At 33.2% G+C, this 21,608-nt stretch overlaps 1 protein-coding gene across 15 annotated transcripts; it reads right to left on the reverse strand.

Annotated features, from left to right (window-relative positions):
* Positions 1–9,138: 9,138 nt before the first annotated feature.
* On the reverse strand, positions 9,139–20,754 carry LOC112696747 (uncharacterized). Of its 15 annotated transcripts, none has more exons than XR_011862378.1 (13): positions 20,661–20,754; positions 20,283–20,387; positions 20,109–20,182; positions 19,933–20,004; positions 19,777–19,805; positions 19,652–19,702; positions 19,264–19,314; positions 18,702–18,761; positions 18,517–18,599; positions 18,128–18,275; positions 17,540–17,590; positions 10,692–10,789; positions 9,139–9,539 (listed from the first exon to the last, which is right to left on the reverse strand). XR_011862378.1 is itself a non-coding variant. In XM_025749595.3 (13 exons), exons 1-13 carry the CDS (start codon positions 20,735–20,737, stop codon positions 9,393–9,395), a joined length of 1,053 nt encoding a protein of 350 aa, XP_025605380.1. In that variant the 5' UTR covers positions 20,738–20,754; the 3' UTR covers positions 9,139–9,392. The 15 variants fall into 15 exon arrangements, 10 of the variants coding, with proteins under 10 accessions (XP_025605380.1, XP_025605379.1, XP_029143384.1 ...); XR_011862377.1 differs by having other exon boundaries at positions 10,692–10,926; XR_003150870.3 differs by having other exon boundaries at positions 20,560–20,674.
* Positions 20,755–21,608: the final 854 nt, after the last annotated feature.

Raw genomic sequence — 21,608 nt, forward strand, 5'->3', positions numbered from 1 at the left:
TTGATTGGCATCCTTGCCACTACCTGCTTCCACATTCGCCAATTGGGTTCGGGGCTGTTTCCTGCATCATGTTGGGTCCCTGTCATGTTCTCTGACGCTTGTCTCCCAACACTGTTCAAAGGTAGTTTTGATTGGTCATCAATGAACGTCTGCCGCCATGCTGCTGCCTCCTAGATTCTGCGATTAATATTGGGATTGTTTTAATCTCCTGGAAATAAGAAAGAGTAGTAGTGGTAGTGGGTGGGGTACAGATGGTGATGGAGTGGTAGTGGGTGGGGTGGTGGTAGTAGTGAGAAGAGAGAAAGGAAGTATTTTTATTATTTAAAAAATTAATTTGTCCAAAAAGATAATTTTAAAATTACGTTGAACTTTAGAAATAATTTTGTATGCAAAAAACTTGAGAATAAAAGAAATATTTAACAAAAACTATAGAGATCAAAATTATATTTAATCTTTAATTTTTTATTTAATAATAAATAATTTTTTAAAATTTATCTGATTATTTTAATTTTTAAACTCTAGATCATAAACTTTTAATTTTATATTCTAAATATTATCAACTAATTAAAAGTTAATTGTCGATAATTTTTTCAATTTTTATATTAGATAAAGCTAGTACCACATTAATTTAAGTGGCCCAAATAAAATCATGTTTCATATATTTCAGGAATTTTTTATTTATATAAATAAATTAAATATATTAATTACTAATTTTCGTAATTTGTAGCGTTTTTACAAAAATACGTAACGTATTATATTTTGTTTATAGGATAAACAAATTGAACTTACACGTATTTTGTGTATACAGTAAATGAAATACGGTAGCCGACACAACACGTGTATATTTTGTTTGTACTGTAAACAAAATACGCGTAAATTTAATTCGTTTACAATGTAAACGAAATATGTGGAACAATAATTTGGTTACTGTATAAACGAAATACAATAGGACAAACTTGAAGTAACTATAAAAAAGTGTGCAACCCATTGTATTCTTCACAATAAGTTCACCTCCTCCGCCTAAACCTTTTCCAAACCATTCATAATGTCTACTAGTAGTGTATATTTAGTTTTGTGTATGTATCCCAATTGCCTAATGAGGAACGGGGATAACGGGATCATATTTGAGTGTGAGAATCCAGTGCTGCTGCGCACACAGCGAATTGCCTCGTTGTCGGAATTGAAAAGTTTGATATTGAGGCACCTCGATCAAAGTGGGAGTAAAGAGATTGGGAGGATAGGGTATATGATGCTAGCTCCGATAGAGAATGGCATCGGGTACGGGAGAATGGCATCGGATGGTGGAACACTGTGACCAACTCTTTGGGGCAGAAGTAGTCGTCCCAACTGGTAAACAAACACAGAAAAAAAAAACAAAAGACATTCATGATCAAATGTTATCTACAACCCTATAACGCCATAAAATAAAATAATACCTAACTCACAGGTATGATAAATGTTTCACATTACATGCAGGCCTCTCGGTTATGTTACTTTAAACTTAATATATAAAAATTTAATATATTCTTGCATATATAATATGTTATTTAATGAAAAAATAATTACATTTATTAAATGGGACATAACATAATCAAATGTGTTCGTGTACTTAGTTTAAATTTCGGTGACATAAATTACATTAGTAAATTTTTTTTATTTTAACATACATAATACAATGCAATAAAGTAGCGTACACCAACCAAATCCCTAACTCAAAGTTTCTCTAACATCCACAAACACGTTCGACTTACTTACAACTATATATTGTTTTTTTTTTTTGAAATAAGAAGCTCAACACAGTAAGGTGGAGCATTTAAAAAGTTCAGAGTTACAATACAAATACTAAACAAAAAAACTGAAGTTATCTCCGGCATTGCCATCAACAACTAGACTGAACAAAGCCAACCCACTCTTTGTAGCTCCTAATCGACTTGGTAATAACTTCCACAACGCATGTTTCTTGATTCTTGAAAATCCTGGCATTCCTTTCCAACCACGTATTTCAAATAATAGCAAAAAAACTAATCAGCCACCTGTTACGTTCGACTTTTCTTACAGGAGCTCCTGTCCAACTCTCAAAGTGTTGCTTAATGGTTCTTGGAATAGACCAAAATTTATTATAGGCGTATATCCAAGCACACCACACCTGCCACGTGAAATCACAGCCAATGAATAAGTGGAAATCATTCTTAGTTTCTTTTTTACATAAAACACAAATCATATCCCTGTGATCAATAATGCCCAATCTAATCAATCTTTCCTTAGTATTGACCCTACCAACTAACACAAACCAGGTGAATAGCTCAACTCTTGGTGGTACTAGTCCTCTCCATATAGATCTAGTGAAACTATAACTCATAATGTCCTCTGAGAGAGTCTCAGCCTGCAAAGCCTGGACAAATGAGTTAGTAGAGTAAACTTCTGATCTATCAAATTTTCATACTATTCTGTCCTCCCTGTCACTTGTTAACCTGACAGATTGTAGAACTCCATGAAGTTGGTTAACTAATTCTAACTCCCATTGGAATAGTACCCTTCTCCAATGAAAGTTTCATATCCACTCCAACCCATCACAGAACCCATAGTCCCCTATAACAGATCCGACTTGATTTGAAACCGAGAAAAGAGTTGGAAATACATCCTGCAACACACCACATGGTAGCCACTTATCTTCCTAGAAACGAATTCTTCTACCATCTCCTAACTCTAGTGATAATCCTCTGACCATCTTATCTCTCGCTTGTTGTTCTCTTATCTGCAATTGACAAATGTCCCTCCACGGACCCTTTGTATTAGGAATCAGCTGACAAGAAAAAAGGACATTTGGCTTCAAATCATTGCAAGAGCACACAATTTCTTTCATAATGGGCAATCCTCCTTTGAAAACCGCCACCACCACTTGAACAACAATGCTGTATTCCGGATACAACTATATATTGTTATAACTAGATTCTATTTAGGCATTACTTTTACAATCAACTACGTATATGGCTAACATGGCAACTTGTCTCGAGTACTATAAAAATAAATAATAAAATAAACAACAACACTAACTTCAAAGTCTTCTGTCCCAGCGACATGCCACGTGCCGTTCAGCCTGTTAATATCTGCATCGTCTGTCATAATGTTCAACTGAGCCGCCGGTTTGGTCAAACAAAGATAAAATGGATAAAAAAAGTAAAATAAAGAGTAAATTTTGAGTTTTTCTAGAACTGTGAACGAAAATACTTAAATAGGCGTCACTAAGGCTGGAAGTGAGCCGAGTTGAGCCGAGCGGTTCACCAAAATTGAGCTTTACTCACGGCTCGGCTCATTAATAATCGAGCCTATTTCTTAAGCTCAAACTCGGCTCACCGAAAGCTCACGAGCTGGCTCAAGTTCACGAACTGGCTCAAATAATAGAATACAAAATCTATAATTTTATATCAATAAATTGTAACTTATATATTTTAAAAAATATTTAAAAAGAACAATTTTATATATTGTTTATCTATCAATAAATATAAATTTTTTATTTATGTCCTACATCAAAATTATATGTAATAAATAAATATAAAATTTTAAATAATTAAGATCATTAATATATATATATAATTATATATTACTATTTCATATGTATATATATAATATTAAAAGTATAGACTAAATGCATATATATATAAGCTCCTTGGCTCACCAGCTCATGAGCTTAGCTTATTGAGCTATTGACGAGCCGAGCTCGAGCTGACTCATGAGTTGGCTTAACTCACTTCTAGCCCTAGACGTTACTGAACCTATTTCATTTACAGTGCAAACGAATTGAACTTACGCGTATTCCGTTTAAACAAAATAAGGGCATTACAAAATACGTGTACAAACATCATAGGACCATTTATTTTTAACCATATTTTATTTATTGTATAAACGAACTACACTCAATTCGTTTATTTTATAAAAAAATGTGACATACTACGCATTTTTGTAAAACGCTACAAATTACGGAAATTGATAATTAATATATTTAATTTATTTATATAAATAAAAAATCCTATATTTCAGTGTCCGAGTTGGCATCGAACAGAAGCAAATCACGTACCCAACTTGCTACCTGAGGAACGAAGCCACGAAAGGGTAGTAATCGTTTGGAGTTTTGTTAATCAATTAACAAAGCAACATGAAATCCACATCGTGCACAAATGCTTTACGGACAGCAGAGAGTTGAAAAGAATAAAGTACTTATCAGTGGTGGTGGTAATCTCTCCGAATTCAATATCTTAACTCTTAACCCTTTCTTTGGTTTGATAGAAAATTTCAAACAAAAATAAAAAAAATAAAAAAAAATTTTTGTATGAATTTTACTAAAAAAATTTTCTTTTCATTACAAATAAAAAAACAAAAAAAATTACTATATTTTTGTATTTTTAATATTATCCTTAGTTAGTTATATTATTATTAACAATTATTAATATAAATTTAGTTTTAATATATTATTATAATAAAAATTTATATTTAAATATTATATGTATCAAATAAATAATTTAAATTAAATATATAAAATTATAATATCTTATAATATTTATAAAATATAAAAAAACATAAATAAAAATATTTATACTTTATTTTATAATAACGGTATTAATGTAATTTTATATTATTATGATTTTTTTATTTTTTCATCCAAATAAAAGAATTTTTTTATTTTTTTATTTATTTTTTATTTATCTAAACAATACATAAATAATTTAATTTTTTCTTTTATTTTTTATTTTTTTCTTATTTTTTTCTTTTTTTTTAACAATCAAACAAAGTATAAGGGGCAGTGAAATGAGTTTGTAGTAATTGAAAATATTAGAATATATTTAGTTTGTGTTTTTTTATAAAAAATAATAAAATAATAACAAAAATTTATTATTTTTATTTTTTTATAAAATCTAAAAAATAAAAAATACTAAAAATAAAAATAAAAAATAAAAATACAAACCAAACACATCCTAAATTGTTGGGACTTTTAGACAACCACATTATACATTAGTCACGGAGGACAATTACATACCGTTTTATTTTGATTTAGATTAAACTTTCTCAATCACACTCGTGATTTTGCTGATCCTTGTCCTCACGGATCTTACATATGTCAGTCATGAATTTGTCTTCTTCATTATTATTAATTACTATATTATATAATTAATATCTTCTACCAAATAAGCCAGTTTTTCTTTTCTTTTTCTTATTGTCACACTTGATAATAAGAATTTCAATCGAATTAGACAACTTCCTACACAAAAGCAGCAGTAATAGTAATTTACTTTTCAGTTTTTCTTTCTACAGAGTTTTGAGCATTTTTATTTTTAATTTTTAGTTAATTGAATAAGGTTCAGGGTGTTACAATCATTTTTCAAAAGAAAGTAATTCTATAAATACAAGATTTAAAACAAAAGGAAACAAAAATTCACCAAGACTTTAAACAATGTTTGACAGATTCGTACAGGTCTTGCCTCCTTAAAAAATCTTTTATCTTATAAAGAAAAATGAGTAAATAGTTAAATTAATTTTCAAAAGATTACTCATTTTCAAATTAATTTTTGAAAGATTTTTTAATTAAATTCATCATTTAAAGATTTTAAATTAGTCATTTTAGTTCTTTCGTCACTTCCATTGCTAACGACGTTAAAATTTGTTGATGTGACACTAAGTGATACCACAACACACACTTAGTACTCTTAATTGGCGGCTAGCATAATAAGTTTACGAAATTAGATCAAATTCGTCACTTCCATTGTTAACGACGTCAAAATTTGTTGATGTGACACATTAAGTAATACCACAACACACCTAGTAATCCAAATTGGCGACTAACATAATAAATTTATAAAATTAGATCAAATCAACCCAAAATTGTAGGATTCCAATGCCTCAAGTTCTTCCCTCAATTAGGTTTTTGATTTGATCAAATTTCATAAATTTACCATGCTAATAGTCAATTAAGTGTGTGTTTGGATTACCGGTTGTAAACGGAGGTTTGTATAAAATTGATTTTGCAAAATTAATTTTGATTAAAAGTGAGTTGGTATTAACGTGGTTTATGTTTGGTAATTTTTGTTCAAAATGAATTATAGTAAACTAAATATTATTTGGATACATTATTTAAAATCACTTTTAGATGAAAAATTACAGAAAAAAGACATGAATTTAAGTAATTATTTTATGTTATCTTATAATTTTATTTTAGATATTTAAATAAATTTTAATATTTTTTTAATATTCTCAGTGCTCTTTAGTATTTTAATAGAATTATAATTCAAAGCAAAAAAATATTTCATACAAAATAATAAAAATAACGGTAAAAAAATTATATAAACAAAAAATAATAAGAGTTTTATAAAAAATAAAAATATACATAAAAGAGTATTGTAGAAACAATATTATAAAAAAATAACAAAATTTATCATATAAATAATAAAGGATATAATTGGTAAAAAGTTGAACGCAAAAGATAGAAATCGTAGCTTTTGATAAACGTGGTTGAAGGATAGAATAAGTTTACGTTTAGAGAAAGAAAAAACAGCCAAACAAAAAAGTGAAGCTTTCAAAAGAACTAAACAAGATTTTGATACTCCAAACACTAATCCAAACATACCCTAAGACTCTTGTGTGTTATAGTATCACTTAATGTGTAATATTAACAAATTTTGATATTATCACAAAGAAAATAACAGAAGAACTAATGCAATTAATTTAAAATCTTTAAAAGACGAATTTAATTAAAAAAATTTAGGAGACTAATTTAAAGAACGAGTGATCTTTTAGGGACGAATTTGACTATTTACTTCAAAAAAAATTCATTGGAAATAACTGAAGAAGAAAGATAAATAAATTCACTCCTTATACACTTTAAGGACAAAGAAATTTAAAACCCACATTAAGTAAATCTTGTTATTCCTTTTGCCTCAAGTCTTCTGTTGCTTGGAATCTTTATCTCTAAACTCATGATAAACGTTACTATCAAACTCTATTGATTTGTCAGTTACTCACAAAGTTAACTACTATGGAATGGAACCATCCAGTCATCCACCAAACTTATTGTATTCTCACTCTGATCTTAATAACATCCACATCATGATAGTAATGTGCTAAAAAGTGGTGGTTAGATAACATTGGCTGGAAAGTGGAAATCACGTAGTATTAGTTCCATGCCATTACTACCGATCACAATTTAAATCAATGTGTTTAACAGGCTGTGCTACCCTAGAACCCTAGAACCTACCTAAGTTATGGAATCATGCAAGTTAGTTACATAAAGCTAATGGAATACAGAAATAAAGGAAGCTCTTTCAATTCGTTAACATAATGAGAGGGTTGTTATTTAGTCATGGACTATCATATAACACTAATAACAGGAATATGATGGGTTTTTGCAACATGCACAATTACAATATGACATGTGATAATTAAAACTACTCTATTGATTCTGTCATTACTCATTATATATAGGCTTGATTTGGTAAAACTTTTACTTTTTAAAAGTAGCTTATGAAAGCTGTCTTTTAAAAGTTGCAGTACTTGCATTTGGTAAAATCAAATTAAAAATGACTTTTAACAAGCACAAACACCATAATTGTGTTTAGTAAAACAACTTTTAAAACTTAAAAAAATTATAATGAACATGTTTATAACGAAGAATAATTTCTTTTTCAAATTCTTTAAAATTTTATATAATATTTTAAAATAAAATAATTTTAAAATAAAAAATTCATAATAAACATAAATATAATAAATAAACTCTTTTATTTTTTAACTTTAATATTTTATATAAGTATCATTAAAATATATTTTATCCTAAACATCATCATTAAAAATACTAAATTATCTAAATCATTATAACCTAATTTTTTCCACCAATCAAACTTGATGGTATATTATTTCGAATCATCTCCATAGTTTCAAGAAAAACATCTCTTAGAGACTAATAGTTTAAATATTTACTTGATTTACTCTATTTATTAATATAAATAGAGTTATCATTAGTCAATAATAAAATTTGTATGTAATCCAATATTAGTTACAGATAAAAAAAATGGGACACATATCTCAAATAAACTACTCTTATATATATATATATATATATATATATATATATATATATATATATATATATATATAATTTTGACTAGTGTTTATGCAAGAAAAATTGTATGATTGGTTTTCACAAACCAAGTCAACCTTTTTGCATTTTAAAGAACAGATAAAAAAATAAACAAATATCATAGATCTACTGAGAAATATAAAAACAACGCACAAAAAAATAATATAAATAAATAGAAGTTCATACCTAATATGTGATAGAGATGTATTTGTGTTAAAATTTGTAAAAATTAGGTTAAAAAATAAAAAATATATAAAAATGGTATTAAATTTATGAAGATTAGGATGAAAAGTTAGAAATATACGAGGATTTCAATGGGAATATAATAGTTGAAAATATGTGCGAAAAAATAAATAAAATTTAATAAGCATAAGCCAGTTTTAAAAAGCTCCCGCTTAGATACTTTTAAAAACACCCCTAACTTTTAAAAACCGCAAACACAAGTACTTAGACTTTTGTACTTAGACTTTTTAATTTACCAAACGCAAAATATAGTCTTACATTTCTGCTTTCTTCGTGGCAGCAGTGACCACCCCCCCTTCCAACCTTTAATAATTTATTCTATTTATTTTGTCGTTAAAATTTATTATTTTGGACAACAGGAAAATTTCCTATCATGGAATGAAGCCTCCATGGTGCTGCAAGTTTACTGGTCTACATATTATTTTCCTGGAAGACGAAAAGTTACATGGGCAGAGTTGGGCCTTTCTCAGACCAGCCCAACAGAACATTACACTGAAGTTGTCCCTTTTTTTTTTTTGCAGTCATTAATAGTCTGAACTCAGAACTCTACTTTTGGTCCTTCTCTATAACTAGTGGTTTTGAATTGAGTATTTGGCGCAGCCAGAGGCCTTGGATCAATGACAGCATCACCTGCCTCGCTGGAAGCTGCACACAAATTCGAATCCTCAGAGTGAGGAATATAAAACCCATATTAGTAGTAATGTGTATGAGTGGGTATGTTGTGTAATTTACGATTGAGAATTGTTTAATCCATGACAAAAAAAAAAAGAGTATTCGGCAAGATAAAAATGATATGGAATTAACCTGAACCCTAAACCCTATAGTAATCACTAATCAATCTCCGTATAGGTGGATTATGGATTCCCGTCGATTCAATCAAACAATAATTAAGCCCCCACACACAACAGGGACATTGACTGAGCTTTCTTAGGTCAACATTCAAATTTATTCAGTTGTTCATTCCTTTCTGTGAATAACCAACTTGAGAAACGAGAAGTGAGAACACACATAACATAAAGGAAAGAGCTTATTGCAAAGTTAAAGAGGTCTGATTCTTTATTAGGTTCGCGACATGCTGAGCCACCCACAATGAGCCAGCCTCAGTGCAGGAGAATCCATGAGTATGGTTCTCTCGTTCAACAGCTACTGTAATACCTGGAACCTGCTTTGATATCTGCAACCACAGTAACACTGATCATGAGACAACACTTCTTGTTATGAAAAATATTCTTGTGTAACTTGTGCACAAGAATCTGATTGGTAGAGGTTATCACTTTTATCTTTTGAATTGAATTCTTCACCGTTGTTTCAGTTAAGCATATATATGATTGGTGAAAATAGTTCGTGCAATATTGGATCGTTCCATTTAGCATCTCTCTATGATCATTTAACAGTCTTGTGAAAGAACTATTTTCCATAATCTAATATTCACATGGTATATTATATTTTAGTACTTGAATTAAAAAAGCAGCATTAAGAATCATTACTGCAATAATTACTTAAAAGCATAAAAGAGAAGATTAATTTGTTGCGAAAACTTCTCTTCCTGTAACAAGTATATGAAATACTATTAGAATGGTGCCAACTTCTCTCTTGAAAGGGAATTGAAATTCGAAATTGAAATGGAAGACCCCCTAATCACCAATTCATAATTTTCTGTATTTCAGTTTGGAACTCAAAAACTACAGTTCAGAAAAGGCTCTGAAAGAAAAGCTATTTCCCAAACCATGGTCTGTAGATCTTTGAAAGGAAATCGAAAGGCCTTGTAGTCGACTTTTTGTGACAGCTTCTTGTTGGCTTTTTAGTTTCTTCTGTGCTAATAGCACTCTATTCATAACTTTTTAAGAAAATAAAATAAAATTTAAGCTAAAGACAGTTCCATCCTCCAAAACAACAAAGAGAATGGGGGGAAGAGAGCAAGTGAACCTAAAAAGCCATGCCATGCTCAAATCCAAGGGTTATCTGTTTTACTTTGTTATCTGTTTATCACAGTAATTTTGTTTAGAAAAAGACTAAATCATTCAAAATGAAATTAAGGACTGTGAAAAGTAAGTAATTAAGTATCATGGTTTATGGTAAATCATAAAAGGTTTCTTTGGGGGAGAAGAAGATCTTCTATTTCATAGCCAGGGCCAAACATCAACCTTGGCTAAGGCTAATAGTTATATCACTGATCGTCGATCGACTACTGATTGGGGATTTTTGCATTTGAACCAATGCAATTATCATGAGTAAGACATCAACTAGATGAACCGACCACATGTCTAGGAACAGTTCAATGCAATTCACTTTCATTTGATAGTTTGATATGTTTTCTACAAGTTACCTCTTCAAGAACATGAAGTGGACCCCAGTGATCGTCATCGCCAAATAAAAATGAAATTTGAGCCTTCCTTTCCCTTATAAATGTCCAATCCGGTCCTTCTGCAAACTAACATATAATGAGCCGGTAAGAATGGTTATAAATTTAGTCTCAACCTAGTGTAATGCAAGAGAGTCTAGAATGTTATCCAGTGTTCCAAGTGTGTGCTTCATATCCCATCCTCCCAAACTCCTATTGGCTGTAACCCAAACATGAAGAAAAATTGTTCAGAGTTAAGAACCTCCTTGCACACTTCAATGATGAAGTTCGAGTGCATCAATGACTTTGAATATTGAGAATTTAGGGACTCCCCCCACCCCCTTTAGGTATTCTGAACAAACAAGCACTCCCTCCTAGTCAGTCTTCTTTTATTTTAGATTGTCTTCAACTTTTCATGTATCAATAATTGTATCATTGTACCATTTTATCTGAATGTCATATAGTTCACATCAGGATAATGTTAGGTCCCCAGTTATCGTATTGATGAAGTGTAAAAAGCATCTTCCCTTCCCTTCCTTTTTTTTATTTTCTGTTTCCCGATAAATTTCTAATTGAAATTAAAATTTGAAAGTGAGAATGCAAATCAAATCAAATTTTTTCCTTTAAAATTAAAGAGTTCTCTCATTCTCTCTTTCTCTCTCTCATTCCTTCACCCACTCTATCTCTCTTATATATCATTATCAATGACTAATTATAAAGGAAAAAGCTCTACATCCATGTAAATAATACATGGATGTTGTCAAGTAACTTCCTCCATACACGCGTTCCCCCACCCCACAGTCGTTTGTTATACACGCGCCTCATATAACGTATCACGTTTTCTTCTTCAACCTAATAAAATCCGTCGTTCTCCTCTGTTCGCGTTTTTCTTCTCTACTCGCATTCTTCATTATTGATCTGGATTGAATTTAACGTGATAAGCTCCATCGTTCTTCTTCGTTTTCTTCTTCGATCTACACTTCTGAATGAAAACAATGAATAATTCAACTTCAAATCAATTGAATGAGGTTATTACGTTGAGACAGTTAGGGAATGATTGATTGCTGCATGCTATCATAGTAATCTTAAACATTGAACAAAGTAAAAGGAGGCCACCGAACCGAACAACATTCATTTGGTGAACCGAAATCACAAAGGCTACCGAACCGAACAATGTACATGTGGTGAATAAATGGTGATCAATTTTCAATCAACAAGAATAGTATTTCTCCTCCTCTTCCTCCTTCTTTCAAATTTGTTCTCGTAGGTTCTTCTTCTTCAGTTTAGTGGATAGTGTAACTAGGGCTTTGAAATTGGTTGTTACTCTATTCAGTACTTCTTTTGCATGGAGAAATACTATTCTTGTTGATTGAAAGTTGATCACCATTTATTCATCACATGTACATTGTTCGGTTCGGTGGGCTTTGTGATTTCGGTTCACCAAATGAATGTTGTTCGGTTCAGTGACCTCTTTTTACTTTGTTCAATGTTTAAGATTATTGTGATGCGTTTCGGAAAAATAATTCAAATCGCACTCATTCAACAGATTTTGAAGTTGATTCATTCATTGTTTCAATTCAAAAGTCCAGATCGAAGAAGAAAACGAAGAAGAAGAAGAACCACAAAGCTAATTACGTTGAAGTCAATTCAGATCCATAACAAAGAACACGAGTAGAGAAGAAGAAGAACAAGAAAGAAAACGCGAGCAGAGGAGAACGGTGAAGCCTATAACGCAAGTAGAGAACTGAGGAAGAAGTAACGTTTTTTCATAATGAGCGGGCGCGTGTTTTCACTCTCATTAATGCGCATGACTCTATTTGGAATTGGACCAACTTGGTTACATGGTTACATAGATGTGTAGCGCGCCCGAATTATAAATTTGACAATAAAAATGTACAACATAACATTCTTTAATTGCAATTAAAATTAAATTAAAATTGAATTCGAAATATTGAAATTGAAATATATCTATATTATATTACTAAATTCAACAATCAAAATGTATCAAATGATACTCTTAATAAAATTTTATTAAGATGAAATATTTTCCTCCAAAATTATTAAATTTCCTTCCGTCATTTTCTTATCTACTTCTCTCCCCTTCTTTATTTCTCTCTACTCTTTTCACTTTATATATATAACTTATAATTTATATTTTAGGGTTAAGTACGATTTTGGTTCCTAAGGTATAGGCCGAAAATTTTTTTCGTTCTCAACCTATTTTTGCATACAAAATTATCCATAAGGTTTAACTTAGTTTTAAAATCGTCCTTCAAACCAAATTACCCTTCTCCTTCTTCACCAAAATACCCAGTTCTTCTTCTCCATCATAGCAACATCTCTTCTTTTTCTTCTTCTTCTTCATCATCAGTAGCGCAATCAGAAAAAATCAGAAGAATACAAGAAATCAAAGAACAATGAAATCAGAAGAACAATAAAATCAGAAGCGCAATAACAATGAATTCAAAGAAATAGAATCAGGATCAGAAGCACAGCAACAATGAAAACAGAATCAAAATCAGAAGCAAAAGAAATAGAAGCCATCAACCCAACCTTCGGCCGCCGCTGCCGTCATTGCTCCGATTCTACCCTCATTCTTCCTCCCCTTCTTTTCTTCTTCCTCTTCCTCCCAACCACCACCCACCGTCGCCGTCCATCGAAGGCCAGCAGACGTCATAGCGCCGCCACATCTCTCTCGCTGTACATCACCCATCGCCGAGGTAACCTCCATCTCCGCGGTTTCACCTCTCTCTTCCCCTCTCTGCGAACCCAAAACCTCCGAACCCTAGCGCCATTGGCGAAACCCAGGCCGCCGCAACGTCTCCCTCCTTCATTCCTCCCCAACCTAGCCGTTTCCCCGTGCTCACCATCAGTTCCCTCACTGAACAGAGACCACCGAAGGCGGCCTCTTTTCTCCACAAGCTCGCTGCCGCCGCCGATCCGCCACTGCCAGCCCCATTGTCCCAATCACCGGCGAGCTAGCCATTCTTCTTCTTCTTCCCCTCTCTCCTCTCTTCTACCGTGACAAATGTCGCGACCTCTGTTTCTGTTCTTGCAGCTACCAGCGTTGGCGACCACCACAGCTACTACCTTGTCCCTGCCACTGCTTCCCTCACCACCATTTCCCCTTCCCCGTGGTTCTGCTTCTCTCTCTCTCAACTCTAGAACTCTCTTTCTCTTTTTTTTTTATTTTATAATTTTTTGGTTAGGGATAATTTGGTAATAAAATCTAAAGTTAAGTAAAAAAGACAATTTTAAAACCAAGTTAAACTTTAGGAACGATTTTGTATGCAAAAAAAAAAGTTAAGGATGAAAAATTTTTTTGGCCTATACCTTAGGTACCAAAATCTTATTTAACCCTATATTTTATATTACTAATTTGATAAGCTAAAATATTCTTTTTTTCCAATTAAAATAAAATATTTTTTTCCAAAATTAACAAACTCTCTCTCTCTCCTTCTTCTTTATCTTTCTCTCTTTCCTCTCTCATTCTCTATCTCTCTTCACCTTTCTGTTCTACAACAAAATTAATAAAATAATTCTATAATATTATTCGCATAAAATTTATTATTATATGCATACCTTTTTAGTTTTTTTATTTAGTTTTAAATTTTCACTACTTATCTTTCTAATCTATATTTTTACTTCTCTTCCTTCAAATATTTATTACATATAATTTGAAAAAAATAATAATGTTGTGATTAATAATTAGAATCAAGATTCAATTGTTTCAAAAAAAATTTAGGGCAATTTACGTTTTTAAATTGTTTCAACTTCAAATTTACGCAAATGCATTGTTTTAAAAATGGTTACGCAATTACATTGTTTCACTATATTATATAAACCGCTACTGCCCATAGCGGTTTATAGATGCACAGAAACCGCTAGAGCCAGTAGCGGATTATGTTGATTTTTGGTTCCTCATAAACCGCTGCTGCCAGCAGCGGTTTATGTTTGTTGAAATGCGTGCCTAAACCGCTGGTGGTCATAGCGGTTTACGTGTATTCTGTGTCATTTGGTTCCCTATATAAACCATGGAGGGGCCAAATGCATTGTTATAGTAGAGTGTTATTCACAAATGGATGGGGAGGATAGTTTTGTGGCTCTGGTCCATTGCTCTGGAAAAATTCAAAAGAGCAAACGCCACGGTGTGAAATTCACAGATAGAGAACCAGTTAGTATTTTTATTCGATCTTCAAGTACATTGGCAGAGATTAAGCTCAGCATACTACAGAAGCTCGGTACCTGTGGTTCGAAGCAGGTAAAAAAGTTGTTTTACAAGATTCCCATTACTGTTGTGTCAACCGGCGTGCGGTTTGAGACCTTTGTGATTGGGTCGGATGAAGACCTGCAGGTCTTGTTTCACTGCAGGCGTAGTTTTCCGGAGGTGAGGATACCTGAGATGTTTGCGAAGTTGGAAGATCGTGTGGATAGCTCTGGGGCATCAGCACCAGGTCCTCAGTCGACCACACGGGGCGGTGCATCGACATCACTGCCTGTGGTAGCAGCGGTAGTTCTACCTCCCGAGGCAGAACGTACTGAGGTTGAGTTTGAGGTTGGACCGGATAGAGTTGAGAATGCGCTTTGTGATGATGATTCCGATGAGGAGCCGCTTGATATTGGTGGGGACAGTGAAGATGATATACCAATAGGTGCAGCCCATGGAGGTTCCGGTTCTGCAACACGAGTACCCTCCGCACCTGTCGTCTTTGAACTTGGAGGCCATTGGTCAACACCAGAATGTTGAGGCAAAATTCGATGGACAGGGTATGCATGATGGGACAGGTTTGACTGAATTTCAGATTGGGCAATCGTTCCAGAGTAAGGAGGAAGCTGTGCTGAGCGTGAAAGATTACAGCATTCGGCGTGGAGTTGAGTACAGGGTTATGCAGTCAGACAGTCTAAAATACCAAGGGAGATGCAAGGAGTTCGGTAACGGATGCACGTGGTTGATCCGGATAGTCATGCGAAAAAGGAAGAGCACATGGGAAGTTAGGAGGTACAACGGACCACACACGTGTATGGCCACATCGATTTCGAGCGACCACAGGCAGCTTGATTATCATGTGATTTGTGCAAGGATTTTTTCATTGGTTAGAGCTGATGCGTCGGTTTCGATTAAGGTGTTGCAAGAGGCAACAGAGGCAACATATGGTTTCAAGCCTAGTTATCGGAAGGTGTGGTTGGCAAAGCAGAAGGCAGTAGCACAGATTTATGGCGATTGGGAGGAGTCATGCGGATCTGCCCCGCTGGATCCTTGGGGTCACGTTAACCATGGATGGTTCCGTTGCTCTACTAAAGACCTCCCCGGTTAGAGTGGGTGGCCAGGTTGATGAAGAAAGAGTCTACTTTCATCGCATGTTTTGGACATTCCCTCCATGTGTTGAGGCATTCCGCCACTGTAAGCCACTCGTGAGCATCGATGGGACACACTTGTATGGTAAGTATGGAGGGACGTTGTTGTTGGCGATTGCTCAGGATGGGAATTCGAATATTTTGCCTGTGAGGGGGAAAATGCTGAGTCTTGGTCATATTTTTTGTCCAATCTTAGAAGACATGTTACTCCACAGGAAGGTATTCTCGTCATCTCCGACAGACACAACGGCATCAAGGCTGCGCTGGAGTCACCAGATAGTGGTTGGCGACCTCCCCATGCGTATAGGGCATTCTGCATCCGGCAACATGAGCAACACCGTTCAGTCGGTACATGCTCCTTCTGTCTTCTGCCATGATAAGCCGCCGGAAGTCGCAGCTCAAATACCTCGGACCCCTTCTCAACTTGCTCTGACCTCTCTCTAGAATTTCCTCTCTCTAGAATTTCCACTCCCAACCTCCAATTGTGTAATCCGCGGCTGGCTCAGCGGTTTATATAGTGATGCGTACTTAACGTAAACCGCTATAGCCTCTAGCGGTTTACGCACACTTCCCCTCGCACATAAACCGCTGCTGGCAGCAGCGGTTTCTGACCAACTTCTACAAACCATAATCCGCGATGGGCTGCCGCGGTTTATGTGATGCATTGTTTGAGCATAATCCGCTACTGGCTCTAGCAGTTTCTGTGCATCTATAAACCGCTATGGGCAGTAGCGGTTTATATAATATAGTGAAACAATGTAATTGCGTAACCATTTTTAAAACAATGCATTTGCGTAAATTTGAAGTTGAAACAATTTAAAAACGTAAATTGCCCAAAAATTTATTTTGAATTAATTTTATAACTATCAATATAAATTTTTTTATACTAATATCTATATATATATATATATATATATATATATATATATATATATATATATATATATACATTAAAGAGAGAATATTATTTTTAAATAACAAACATAAAAATTAATTATTTTTATTTGTGCAACAAACCTAATATATAATCAAATGGTAAAGTATACACATTAAATTCTTTTAAGTCTTAGATAATGAATGTTAACATTAATTATTAGTAAAAAATTAAACTCTTTCACTTGAAAATAATAATCTAAAAACTTATTATTTGATTTTTTTTTAACGGAGACCCTTATCTTCTTAGCCGACAGGGACTTTTGTCTCCTACGACTTTTTTTGTAAAAGTAATTGATTCTATAAATCTTTTGTGTCATAATCTATAATATTAGGATAAATCCAATATAGTTTTAAAAGATTTATATTCCTTTAATGTTATTATGACCAAAAACACTAATAATGACTAATACTAATCAATAAGATCATGAGAATATAGCATAATGTCAAACGAAATTGTCAATAAGTTGCTATAATTACAAAAGGGAAACAATTTAATCATAAACTTAAAGAAGTGGAAAGATAAGGAATAAAGAGAAGTGTACCTTTCTGAATTCAGTCATGGCCATGTAGAAGACATTCCGCATTACATGATACTGTCAGTTGTTCAAATCAGAAAGTGTTAACATAAAAAATATGTAGATACAAAGCCACTCTAGGAAAGCTATATTTCAACGGGCTAATTGCACTTTATTCCTTGCATTTTAATAATGTGTGAACACCATATGCTTGTCAAGACCCAAAAACATAAACACAAATTATCTCTTTAGAAAATTTCAAAATTCAAATATAAACAAAAAATTTAAAGTAGAGAGAGATTAAAATCAAATTTCGCATTGCATACAAAATGAAAATCATTATATTATAGGGTTAGAACTAACATAAATAGGCATAACTAGTCATTCACAAATAACTTAATTCTCGGTTGAATGTTACATATATAACATTTTCCCAATTTCTCCTTCATTGTCCTAGTATCTTTTTTTTTTTTCTTTAATAAAAGATAAAACTAAACGGGGAAAAAAAGAGGTCTTAATAATGTGAAACACAAATCAATAAATAAGATTTTTACAAGCATAATGTAATCAGCACTGAAACATCTTTTGTCAATCTCTTTCAGCAGTTAAACTAACCTGTGACAAATGAGAGCAGGTAGCATCAACTGCATCAGTTGACCATGACTTTGCCACGGAATTTCTGATTATAAACCTCAAAGCCTGGACGGGCAACAATCCTAATGATGCTATCAGGTAACAAAGAGCAATTGATAGAATTTGGGATCTGAAATGCAGAGTACCGATAGTCATTTTAAATGCTGTACTTCAGATTTTTGAAAGGAAGAATCATTTACTAGCTTTGGAGCTAAATATTTAGCAAACGAATAAAAGCGATAAAAACAGTTTTACTTCTAACTTGAATCCCTCAGAAGTTTGAAATAGAGAGTGAACCATGAGAAAAATATTGATATATAAACCGACAATACTAGTTCATGTCGAAGGGCGACTTTGGGAGGGTTGCTTACTCTGAAATCTTTCCAATAACCAACTGTGTTTTTGACTCTGGGTTCATTGTCAAAAATGGATAAAGTCCAACACAATATTTCACCTATTGAGCCGAGAAGAATGCAAGCATACAAGTTATTAAGATCAGAAGTGATGGATAGGCGCCATGATGTGTGTTCATTAAATATGCCAGAGTTCATATTACCTTCCCTGGAAACCTCTTGAATATTTCAATGGCTATGTAAGAACCAATAGAGTGCCCGACCTGGTGAGAAAATTCTAAATTAGCTACCAGAATTTCATTTCAGTAAGCATGGTTAAACTTCACTGTATGCAGCACAACTTTTTGATAACACAACTTTCCACTGGAAGAATGTAATTAAACCCTCTTAAAATTTCTTCACTAGTTTCTCAAATCAACACCTATATATGTTCGGAAATCAAAGATAGGAATGTTTGCAAATTGCAAGCAACTTTGGCTAAGAACAAGATTCAATTTATATATTAATGAATATAATCTACCTAAGTTGTTCTTTTTTAGTGGATAAATCTGCTGAGACACAGACACACAAGTATTGAACCTTCTCTAAGGGGAAAGGAGATTCATTAATGTGATGTGCAATTTTTCATTAGTGTGACCTCATTGTACAGAATGCCAATTATCACCAGCTTCCTAAGGTGTTAAGTATCACATTCAATAAACAATAACTGATCATGTCAAAATGAGAAAAGACAAGAATGCTACAGGTCAGACATTAAAGACCCACCAGTACTATAGGAATCTCATTCTTTTGCAATTCCTCTCTGATGAAATCAACCTACAAAAAGTACAGGAAAAATTAAGACTGCAATTACAGAAATCGATAAAAGAAATGGAGAATAAAGAGTGTCAAATTCAATTTCTCTAAATCGAGAAAAAAGAATGACAATCAATTAAAAGCAAGGAAATCAAAGAAATGGATAAAAAATGTAACCGAAAAATCAAATACTCTTGAGTTACATGTGACCCCATTGCCCCAACATGCTCTTATGCCAAAGGCATCACATCACTAACTAGCAACTGAAATTGCACTACTGCAACAAATCATTTTTCAATCTATTGTACACCAACCAGTCAATAATCTATGAAGACCAAAATGCCAAAGCATTAACTACCTTATGATTGATTTGTTCTTCTAAGGAGAACAACCGTCCATGCTCCCAATTCTAGCAATAAAACTGCTTATAATAAGCATACTAATGTAGCCCGAGAAAATCAAAGAAAACGGAAATGCATGTACCTTTCTCGTGTGAGAGATGTGGCCAATAGCTAATAAACCACAGAGAAACACAACTAGTAAGTACATAATTGTTGATTTTCATAAATACTTCAGTTTTGCTCACTTATGTACCATATGTGCAACATAAACCATAAAGAGAGAAGTGTCATTACTTGCCTGTGATAGAGGCATTTCCCTCAAGCTGGTCATATAGAAACTCCACAAAGTCTTGGTAGAATAAAATAACACCTGCAGTAACACAACAAACCAAAAAGTTAGACGAATATTTTTTTTTAAAAATAAAAAAGAAAAAAAAAGGGAAAACATAAGCAAACAAACAATGGAAGCCATACCTGGGTTCCCAGGCACAAGCAGAACATGCATAATTGGAGCAACAGCGTGAATCTCCAATATTTCAGATTTGTAACTAAACAAAATATATATATTATAACACATCACCACATGAATTATAAAATAACTCAATTAATTAAAAAATTATTATCATAACAGGTAAGAAATTCACATACCCTGAGACATTGCATAATCGAAAATTAGCAGACTTAGTAGACTTGGGAAACAAATGAGTGTCTACATCCATTCCCTTATTCAAACACTTTCCACTAAACCTTGCCCTGCAACCCAAAAAAAAAAATTGCAATAATAACTGAATTGGATTGAAAAATGAACAATTGAATGAAAAAATGCTCGAAATTCATATGGTGTCAAATTTGAAGGTAATGACATATTGACATGACACGTGAATTAGGTAAAAAGAGAAATGCACAATTGCGAAGGAGGTGTAACTTGCAAGTGATTGAGTTGATGAAGAAGTTAGTTAAGGAATAGAGATTAGAGAGAATGAGTGGGTATAAAAGGAGGAGCATAGTAGAGAAGATCGTAGCAACCTGCTGGAAGAGTAAGCAGGAGACAGCGGGAAGAGAGAGAATGTACGGACAGTCCAAAAAGCAAGACGGGTAACCATTTCATTGCGAGCTATTTTAACATTTTTAAACTAATCAAATTATTTAAATGGTGAGTATTTACCCATTTTGATCTTCAACGAATTGTGTCAGACATTTTAATTCTTAACTAAAATTAATTATTTGATTGGTCTCTGACAATTAATTCTGTCGATCACTTAGAACTTTGACTGCATTAACTTTAACAGAAAACAAAATGGTCCCTGACAACTCTAACAGGTAACAAAATGATTTTTGATACTTTTGTTCGAAAATAACACTGTTCTTCCCTAATTTTCATAATATCTCGCATAATCCTAACATTCATACTCTCTTTTTTCACCTTCAGAGCCATCTTTTTCATCTTATTCTTATTTCTTTTCAGCTCCAAAATCAAGTCATAGTGTAAGTGCCACGTGTGTCCCACCTACCTCAACATGTCATGAACCACACACTTCTTAAATCTCTGGAACTGGTACACCCATCTCCTCCGCACTTCATCCACCAGAAACATCCACTCCCACATCCTTGATAACAGCATCACCTCTAACCCCGACAACGTCCACCACATCCTTATGACCAAGTTTCACAACTACTTCAAGGACACGCCTATCTCCATTCTCCGGCAAGCAATATAAATTGTTGGACATTAGGATATCATGAGAAGATTCTCTTTTGACATTATGTGCAAATTCTCATTTGGAATGGACCCCAAATGCTTCATTTCTTCTTTTTCGGAGTCCAAGTTGGTAGACAGCTTTGACCTCGCATCCAAATTATCAGCACAATGAGCAATATCGACTTTGTCGCTTATATAGAAACTAAAACGATTACTGAGCATTGGTTCAGAGAAGAAGCTGAAGGAAGCGATCAGAGTGGTGGACAATGTGGTCA

This window comes from Arachis hypogaea, chromosome 6, assembly GCF_003086295.3.
Source record: "Arachis hypogaea cultivar Tifrunner chromosome 6, arahy.Tifrunner.gnm2.J5K5, whole genome shotgun sequence".
In the NCBI taxonomy this organism is placed as follows: Eukaryota; Viridiplantae; Streptophyta; class Magnoliopsida; order Fabales; family Fabaceae; genus Arachis; species Arachis hypogaea.